Here is a 10,389-nt window from a genome sequence, read left to right as displayed (position 1 = left end):
ATTGTAGAATGCAGCCATCAAAACCTAAAAATTCAATTACAAAAACAAAAAGGGGGAATAAGCCCCCATCAAAAGTTGGGTATGGCCTTATTCACTATTAATGTTCTTAATTTTCAAAAAAATCAGCTGGAATCCCAGTTTCAGAAGCATCGGGGTTGACAGGAGCAGAGACCTGAGGTACGGGTAAGACGGAAGGATCCCATTACCGGGCAATGGAAAGGACCAGATCCATTGCTAACCATGGGTCGAGGCTTTGGGTGGTCTACCCTACAGGAGATTCAAACCCCATATGGGTGCATGCGAAAAACCTTAAGTGGGTAGGCCAGGATCCGACTGACTAGCATGATGGTCCATGGACAATAGTTCATGAGACAAAATTCCTCTCTTTATAACCATCTGAGGTAAAGGACCCAGTTCCTTGACTTCATTGTCAGTCATCCTCTTTGACAACTAGCTGATTGGCTAAAAGGTACATGGTCTCAGAAGTATTTCAACTTGTCCTATGCCATGACTTGCTTTCTCTTGATAATGCTTTTCTTTAAGTGTCTTTACCAGATAATTCAGTGACAGGGGACCCTTGGAACTGCCACAGCTCACCTCCTCATGATTATGGACTCCCCCAGGAACCCCTCCGGTTGCCCACGCTTGGCTAACCGAGTTAGGCAGAGACTAAGACTGTCATGGGCTGGCATTACCCATGCGGCTGCCCTTAATCATGATACATTTTTAGCCAAGGACAGGTAAGATGTCCCATGACAAGCACTCCTAAGACAGGACATGCACATGGCCAGGTGCATGATCCAATGATGTTTTGAGTTAGGCAGAGACTAAGACTGTCACGGGCTGGCATTACCCACATGGCTGCCCTTAATCATGATGCATTTTTAGCCAAAGATGGGTAAGATGTCCCATGACAAGTACTCCTAAAACAGGACATGCACATGGCCAGGTGCATGATTCAATGACGGGCAAGGCTTGATCAGAGGTGACACAACCTAAGACAGGCAAAAGCATAAGATTAGAGGAAGGAGATAGCCATCTCTCCTCAGGGAGCCACATATGAGGTGGGTAACCCGTGAAATAAAGTCAGTGCAGCCTTAAAATAAAAATAAAAAGGGGGATATGTGGGGACCTAAAGGCCCCACCTTGCATAGGTCCGAAAGGAAGTTACTGGGGGCGTGGCCTGGCTTGCTTTGAAAGTCTGAAGAATACTTCCGCACTGCTGAGGAGTGCATGATCAGCGTGTGACCATCCTTAAGATACACCCTCAGGGTGGGGGGGAGTTCCAGGTGCCTTTATAAGCTCTGTAATACCTGTAATAAATGAGTCTCTGCCTGACTAGACTCCCCATTGCGTCTGAGTGTTCCTGGGTATTGGGGGCAGCATGGGCTGGTGAATGGTATGCTTACTCATCCCCAATCATCACTGCCCGGGTGTAGCTGGTTCAAACCCCCAGCAGTTTATGGGCATAAAACTCAGGTTGTCAGACTTATACTGTGGGACAGCAGTCAACTTTACCCACTGAGCCATTTTTCCAGTCCTTTTTTTTTTTTTTTTTTGCATATGCATGTGCCTGTTGTGTGTGTGTACGTGTGTCAGTACATGTATGTTCAGGTGGTGTGTGGAAGCCAGAAGTTGATGCCAACTGTTTTCCTTGATTGTTCTTCATGTTATTTACTGAGAGTTGATTCTGTGAGTCCACAAAGGGGGTAAGGGAATCTCCTCTCCTTTCCTTCAGAGCTCTGGGATTACAGACAGCCATCATGCCTGTCTTGCTTTATGTGGGTTGTGAGGGTCCAAATTCTGGTATTCAGGGCTGGAGAGATGGCTCAGTGGTCAAGAGCACTGACTGCTCTTGCAGAGGACCCAGGTTTGATTCCCAGCACCCAAGTGGTGGCTAACAGTTGTCTATAGCTCCAGTTCCAGGGGAATCTGACATCTTCTTCTGACTTCCATGGGCATTGCACAATGTGGATGCACTTACACACATGTAGGCATTACACTCATATACATAAAAATAATAAAATATTTTTTTAATTTCTGGTATTCATGCTCGCACAGCAAGCACTTTGTCCACTGAATCTCCCCTAGCTCCTCTTCTCCCTTCTTAATCCTGAGTATGGCTAACGTAGTGCATAAAGGCAGTGATGTACCTTGTCTAATTTCACAGCAGAATCAGACAAACTAATATTCATGATACAAATTAATATTCGATGATGAGCCTATTTTTCCCCCAGATTGAACTGAGAATTTTAATCAAAACCCTTTCTAATAAAATAAAAAGAAGGCATTCTGTAACCATAGCATTGTATTTGCTTAGCTCATGATTATGCAAAATAAGAAAATGTAAATGATTAATCTAAGACCATGTTGATTTCCATGTATAGTGAATGGTTTTGCTCAAAAGTCATTTAGCAGTTAAAAAACAGTGGTTCTATTCAGTAACAAAACTGAAACAAATGCACACTATAGAATTAAGATCGACATTTTCTGCCAGGTGTGGTGGCACAGGCCTTTAATCCCACTTGGGAGGCAGAGGCAGGCAGATCTCTGTGAGTTCAAGGCCAGCCTGGTCTACATAGCAAGTTCCATGCCAGCTGGGGCTACAGGGAGACCCTTTCTCAAAAAGACCAAAAAAAAAAAATCTACATTTTTGCAACAACTTTTAAATTATTTAATATGAAGCCAGTTTATGGGGTTTTTTTTTTTTTTTTTGAGACAGGGTCTCCCTGTAGCTGCAGCTGGCCTGGAACTCACAATTTAGACCAGGCTGGCCTCGAACTTGTATATGCTTTTTTATTTATAAGTCTGTGTCTGTCTATTTTGAAACAAGATCTTACCTGCGGCCTACACTAGCCTGGAACTTGCTATCTTCCTGCCACAGCACTCAACTCCAGTTGTTATTTTACTTTGCCTTGTTTTGTTCTGGTTTGTGACAGTGTCTCCTATATTCCAGGCTGGCTTCAAACTCACTAGGTAGCCAAGGATGACCTTGAATGTCCAATCCTCCAGCCTCCACCTCCCAAGTGCTGGGATTACAAGTGTGTGCCACCACATCAAATGTATGAGGTGCTGGTGATTGAACACGAGATACTGTGCATCCTAGGCAAGCTCTCTACCGAGTTACATCTCCACCAGTGTTTTAATTTTTACTTTATGTGTTTGAGTGTTTTGCTTGCATGTATATAAGTGCACCAATGCAATGCCAGTGAAGATCAGAAGAGGGCATCGGATCTCCTGGAACTAGATGGCTGTTAGCCACCATGTGGGGGCAAATCTAGGTCCTCTGCAAGAGCAGTCAGTGCTCTTTTTGTTGTTGTTGTTGTTTTTTTTTGGAAAGGAAAGGGTTTATTTGGTTTATATCATCACTGAGGGAGCCCAAAGTAGAAATGCAGGACAGGAACCTGGAGGCAGGATCTGAAGTACAGTCCATGGAAGGAACAGTCAGTGCTCTTAAATGCTGAGCCATCTCTCCAGCTCCTCCACCAGTTTTTAAATAACAGTATTAGGGGGCGGAAGAGATGGCTCAGCGGTTAAGAACACTGGCTGTTCTTGCAGAAGACCTGGGTTCAAATCCCAGCACCCACATGGCAGCTAACAACTGTCCATAACTCCAGTCCCAGGGGATCCAACAACCTCTTCTGTCCTCCGTGGACATTGCACAACACAGGTGCACTTACCTACATGCAGGCAATACATGTATACACATCAAATAAAAATAATAAATAAGCTGGGCATGGTGGGGCAAGCCTGTAGAACCAGTACATGGGAGGCAGAGGCAGGCGGATCTCTGTGAGTTCAAGGCCAGCCTGGTCTACATAGTGAGTTCCAGGACAGCTGGGGCTACAGGGAGACCCTGCTTCAAAAAGACAAAAATAAATAAATAAATAAAATATTTTAAATGGTATTAAAGGGAAGAACTTAAAAGGAGATAGTACTAGGACAGTCCAATATAACTAAAATAAATATCATAATTCAATAAGATTGCATTTCATAAATTCACTTGTCTATCCAAAAGGTAGTTAGCTAAATATTATCACAAGGAGTGAAGCTGTTTTTTTAAATTATCTAATAATGGCATAACTTCTTGAATTCAATTCTTAGAAGAGAAATAATTTGTGTTAACAAGGCTTTTTGAAGAAGCAGTAAGTTAGGTTGTGTACTTTTATTGGGTTGTTTCTATAAGCTAGGCATTGATATGTACAGGGCCTCTTACTTTAGTCTACACCTAGAAGAACTTTTAGTACAATTTTCAAACAATGCATGACTCTCTGGCAATCCTGATTCCTGGTATTTCTTATTGGGATGGAGAGTTCATGGAAACGTCTGGCTGTTTTTCTTTGGGTAGGGAGATGCCAAACGACTCACAGTACATTTGAGTAAGGTGGTCCTGGAGAACAGTACTAGCTGAGAGACATCGGCTAAAAGGAGTTTCCTTGAGTTGCACAGCAGTCAGATCAAACCAGGGGAAGAACCTGAGGTGGGAAAAAAAGATAGTATTACTTTCTTCATGTCTGTTTAACACATATGATAAACACCTAAGGAGAGAATTTCTGAACTTGAGTACATTACCACAGAAATCTCCAAAGATGAAAGTGAAAAAAGAAAACACCGGAGACTGAAATATATAGAGGAAAATAAGCAAGGACTATGGAAAAAACACAAGAAATTATATATATAATGTAAATGAATTGATCACACTAGAAGAGGAGGAGAGAAAGGAACAGATTATTGAAAAACTAATGACTGAGAATTTCCCCAAAGTAATGACATATACAAGCCATAGATCTAGATGGCAAGCTAAGAGCACCAATCAGGATAAATGCCAGCAGTGAAAATGCTAACAAAAAACTACATGCACCTAGACAGATTTTTCATACTATAGGAAATCAAAAATAAAGAGAAAATTCTGAGAGAAGCCAGAGGGAAAAAAAGGTATTCTTACAATGGTAAGAAACTGACTTCTCAGGAATCAAGCAAACAGGAAGAGAAGGGGTAAAATATTTAAAACATCAACCCAGAACTGTGACACACATAAAATTATCCTTCCAAAAGTGAAGGAGAAAGAAAAATTTACCAAACTCAAATTAACATTCAAACTTTTTCAGAAATTTGGATCCATATAAAGGAAGAAGAGATAGATAAGGGTACATTGAGCTCTCTCTCTCTCTCTCTCTCTCTCTCTCTCTCTCTCTCCTCTCTCATTTTTTGAGCTGGAGCTCCAGCTGGAGTGGAACTGCTGTATAGACCAGGCTGGCTTTGACTCACAGAGACCCACCTGCCTCTGCCTCCTGAGTGCTGGGATTAAAGGTGCGTGCCACAATGCCATGCTACCCTGGTTGGATTTTTAATTAAAGAACTTGCCCCAAACTTGCTTCAGCCTCATGAAGTCTAGCATTATAGGTGTATGCCACCATACCCCACCAGTGATGACTTTTTAATTATAAACTTGTATTTAACTTTGTATTGCTATGACCAAATACCCAACATGAACAACTTAAAAGGAGAAAAGAGGGTCAGGGAGATGGTTCAGTGGTTAAGACACTTGGGGCAAGCAAGCGTGAGGAACCAAGTTCAGATTCCCAGAATGGACATAAATTCTGGGTGGGTGTGTTGATCTGCCTGTAATCCCAGACCATGAGCTCTGGGTTTGATGGAGAGACCATGCCTCTGAATAAAAGTAGATGAGTCATGGGCGTGGTGGCGCACACCTTTAATCCCAGCACTCGGGAGGCAGAGGCATGTGGATCTCTACCTCAAAAAGGCCAAAAAAAAAAAAAAAACCCAAAAAAGTAGATGAGTCATTGCAGGTGATTTCTGACATCAGCCTCTGGCCTCCATGTGCACTTGCACACAAGCACCCACATGCATGAAAGCATGCACATGCATGCATACCCCCCCACACACACAATACATGGAAAAAGAAAAAAAGAGGCAAAATGGCTCAGCAGTAATAAGCACAGTAATAAGAAGTCACATATAAAGGAAAACCCATCAGAATTACAGCTGGCTTTTCAGTGCAAACTATGAAAATCAAAACCTGGACCAAAGTATTTCCAGTTCTAAATGACCACAGATGCCAACCCAGATTACTTTACTCAGCCAAAATGTCTATTATACTAGAAGGGGAAAGAAAAATCTTCCATGACATAAATAGGCTGAAAGAATTCATGTCCACAAAAGCAGCCCTTCAGAGAGATCTTGAAGCAATACAAAGAGCTGAAGAAAGGAAAGACTATACTCAAGGGATAACAGAAAGAAACTTAATGAAGGTATAACTGTGGAAACGCTCAGTTCCACCAAGAATGTGAACAGAAATCTAAACGACAGGAATCAATACACATCTTTCATGAATAACTTTAAATATTAATGGACTAAACTCCCCAGTCAAAAGACACAGACTAATTGAATGGATTAAGAAACAAAACCCATCTGTTTGTTGTCTGCAAGAAACCCATGTCACTTTCAAGGACAGGCACTACCTTAAGGTGAAAGGATGGAAAAAAATATTCCAAGCAAATGGTACTAAGAAAAAAAGCAGGAGTTGCAATTCTAATATCTGACAAAACAGACTTCAAACTAAAACTAATCAGAAGAGATAAAGAGGGCCATTTCTGATCAAAGGAACAATTGACCAAGAAGATATTACAATCATGAACATATATAGTCACCAAACTCTGGTGCACCCAACTTCATAAAAACAGTAGTACTACAGGACTTTAAGACCTAGGTTAATCCCAACTCATTAATAGCAGGGGACTTCAATACCCTATTGTCCCATTAGAAGGGTCAACAGGACAGAGAATTAACAGAGAGACATCTGAATTAAACAATATCATATATCAAATGGGCCTAACAGACATCTACTGAATATTCCACCCAAGCACAAAAGAATATGCTTTCTATTCAGTGCTCCATGGAACGTTCTCCAAAATCGACCACATACTGGGGCACAAAACAAGCCTCAACAAATACAAAAAGACTGAAATAATTCCATGCATTCTATCAGACCACAATGCAATAAAGCTTAAAATCAACACTGGAAGAAATCCTAGTAACTACACGAACACATGGAGATTAAACAACACACTCCTGGGACTGGAGAGATGGCTCAGTGGTTAAGAACACTGGTTGTTCTTGCAGAAGACCCAGGTTCAAATCTCAGCACCTACAAGGCAGCTAACAACTGTCCGAAACTCCAGTTCCAGGGGGTCCGACAGCCTCTTTTGTCCTCCATGGGCATTGCACGACATGGGTGCACTTACCTACACACAGGCAATACATGCATACACATAAAATAAAAAATGATAAATAAAATATTTTTAGAAATAAACAACACACTCCTGAATGATGAAGGGTCAAAGGAGAAATTAAGAAAAAAAATAAAAGTATTCCTGGAAATTTTAGGACAACACAACACAACAAAACCTCTGGGACATGCTGAAAGCAGTCCTTAGAGGGAAGTTTATAGCTTTAAGTGCCTACATTTAAAAAATCAGAAAGAACACAAATAAACGACTTAACATTGCAACTCAAGACTCTTGAACAGCAACAACAAATGAAACCCAAGCCCAGCAGATAAGAAGAAATAACAAAATCAGAGCAGAAATTAATGAAATAGAAACAGAGAAAACAATACAAAGAACCAATGAATCCAAGAGCTGGTTCTTTGAAAAGATAAACAAGATTGACAGACCACTAGCCCAGTTAACCAAAAGAAAGAAAGAGCACCTCCAAATCAACAAAATCAGAGATGAAAGGGGAAACTTCACAGCAGACACCAAAAAGATCCAGAACATTACAAGGGAATATTTTAAAAAACTATTCGCTACTAAATTTGAAAACCTAAAAGAAATGGACTGGTATCTAAAAGCATGGGAACCACTAAAACTAAACCAAGAAGAGATCAACAGCTTAAACAGACCCATAATACATAAGGAAATTGAAACAGTATACAAAACCTCCCAACTCAAAAAAGCCCAGGACCAGATGGATGTACAGCAGAATTCTACCAGACATTCAAAGAAGACCTACATCCACTACTACTTAGTTTATTCAAAAAGAGAGAAATAGAGGGAGAACTTTCAAATTCCTTCTATGAAGCCAGCTGCATCATGCTAATACCAAAACCAGGTAAAGATAGAACCAAAAAGGAAACCTATAGACCCATATCCTTAATGAACATAGATGCAAAAATTCTTAACAAAATACTTGCAAACCACCAGGTGTGGTGGCACATGCCTTCAATCCCAGCACTCAGGAGGCAGGGGCAGGCTGATCTCTGTGAGTTCAAGGCCATCCTGGTCTACATAGTGAGTTCCAGGACAGCTGGGGCTACAGGGAGACCCTGTCTCAAAAAGACCAAAAAAAAAACCTTGCAAACAGCATACAGACACACATCAAAAAGATCATCCACCATGATCAAGTTGGCTTTATTCCAGAGATGCAGGGATGGTTCAATATACATAAGTCAATAAACATCATAAATCATAAAAATTGGCTCAAAGACAAAAACCACATAGTCATCTCAATAGATGCAGAAAAGGCCTTTGACAAAATTCAACACACATTTATGTTCAAAGTCCTAGAGGGAATTGGACTGGAGGGAACATACCTCAACATAATTAAAGCCGTATATAACAAACCCACAGTCAACATCATTCTAAATGGAGAAAAACTGGAAGCATTCCCATTGAAATCAGGAACCAGACAAGGCTGTCCACTATCTCCGCTTCTCTTTAACATAGTGCTTGAAACTCTTGCAAGAGCAATAAGACAAGAGAAGGAAATTAAAGGAGTAATAATTGGAAAAGAAATGATCAAATTATCCCTTTTTGCAGAAAATATGATATTATATCTAAGAGACACCAAAAAATGCCACCAGAAAACTCCTAGAAATGATTAACACTTTCAGTAAAGTGGCAGGTTACAAAATTAATCTACAAAAGTCTGTAGGTTTTCTATATACCAATAACAAGCAATCTGAGAAAGAATACATGTAAACACTCCCTTTCACAATAGCCATAATGAGGAGGGAACAAGTTCTTATTTCATAGGTAGAAGTTTTACTTAAGGAAGATCTATGAGTTCTGGGAATGAGTGGTTGTGATTGCCCAATAGTATGAATGCCATGGAACTGTAGACTTAAAAATGCTCTGAGTTCAATATTGTATAACTGTATTAATTCAACTGTGAACCTAAAAATTTACAGCCACTTTTGAAAGAGATGTATCCTTGCTCTGGAAATTGTTACCGAATATGTTAAAGCTGTAATGAAATGCTTCTTCTAATCATGTGGTTATTAAATTAAAAAATAAAATAAAATAATGCCCTGAAAATAAAAAATCTCAGAATAAACCTGACTAAAGACATTAACGACCTCTACAATGAAAAATTTAAATCTTTAAAGAAAGAGATTGAGGAAGACACCAGAAGATGGAAGGATCTCCTATACTCATAGAGTGGAAGAATTAATATTGTGAAAATGACCATTGTACCAAAAGCCATTTATAGATTCAATGCAATGACAGTCAAAATCCCCATGACATTTTTCACATAATTGGAAAAAAACATACTAAGATTCATATGGAAGCACAAAAGACCTCGGATAGCCAAAGTAACCCTGAACACTAAGAGCTATTCTGGGGGGATTACTATACCAGATTTTAAAGTATATTACAGAGCTATAGTGATATAAAGTATATTACAGAGCTATAGTGATAAAACAACATGGTACTAGCACAAAAATAGACCCATAGATCAATGGAACAAAACTGAAGACCCAAATATGAGTACATACAATTTCAGCCACCTGATATTTGACAAAGGGGCCAAGAACATTCACTGGAGGAAAGACAGTATGTTCAGCAAATAATTCTGGCAAAACTGGATCTCCACCTGTAGAAGAATGAAACTAAACCCCTATATTTCACCTGGTACAAAAGTCAACTCCAAATGAATCAAAGACCTCAATGTGAAGCCTGAAACTCTGAAACTGTCAGAAGAAAACATTGGCAATAACCTACAAGATATAGGTGTAGGAAAGGATTTTCTAAACCAGACAGCAGTTGCTCAAGAAATAAGGTGAAGAATCAATAAATGGGACATCATTAAACTAAAAATCTTCTATACCACAAAAGAAACAATCAAAAAAGTGAAGAGAAAAACCACAGAGTGGGAAAAAATCTTCACCAGTGACAGAACTGACAGAGGTTTAACATCCAGAATATATAGAGAACTCAAAAAACAAAGAACCATGAAACCAAATGAACCAATTAAAAGATGGGCTATAAGCCCGGCATGGTGGCGCACGACTATAGTCCCAGCAGTTGGGAGGCAGAGGCAGGTGGATCTCTGTGAGTTCAAGGCCAGCCTGGTCTACAGAGTGAG

At 40.1% G+C, this 10,389-nt stretch overlaps 1 protein-coding gene across 1 annotated transcript in view; it reads right to left on the bottom strand.

Moving 5' to 3' along the window:
• Positions 1-4,160: 4,160 nt before the first annotated feature.
• Positions 4,161-10,389, bottom strand: part of Noxred1 (NADP dependent oxidoreductase domain containing 1) — a 21,610-nt gene continuing 15,381 nt past the window's right edge. Inside the window, exon 6 of the mRNA XM_008839963.2 lies at positions 4,161-4,475. Within this exon, the coding sequence (XP_008838185.1) occupies positions 4,298-4,475 (178 nt within the window). The 3' untranslated portion in view covers positions 4,161-4,297. The remainder of the gene's footprint in view (positions 4,476-10,389) is intronic.

Source organism: Nannospalax galili, unplaced genomic scaffold, assembly GCF_000622305.1.
Source record: "Nannospalax galili isolate Female #2095 unplaced genomic scaffold, S.galili_v1.0 scaffold330, whole genome shotgun sequence".
Classification (NCBI taxonomy): Eukaryota; Metazoa; Chordata; class Mammalia; order Rodentia; family Spalacidae; genus Nannospalax; species Nannospalax galili.
This window is presented reverse-complemented; position numbering and strand designations above follow the sequence as displayed.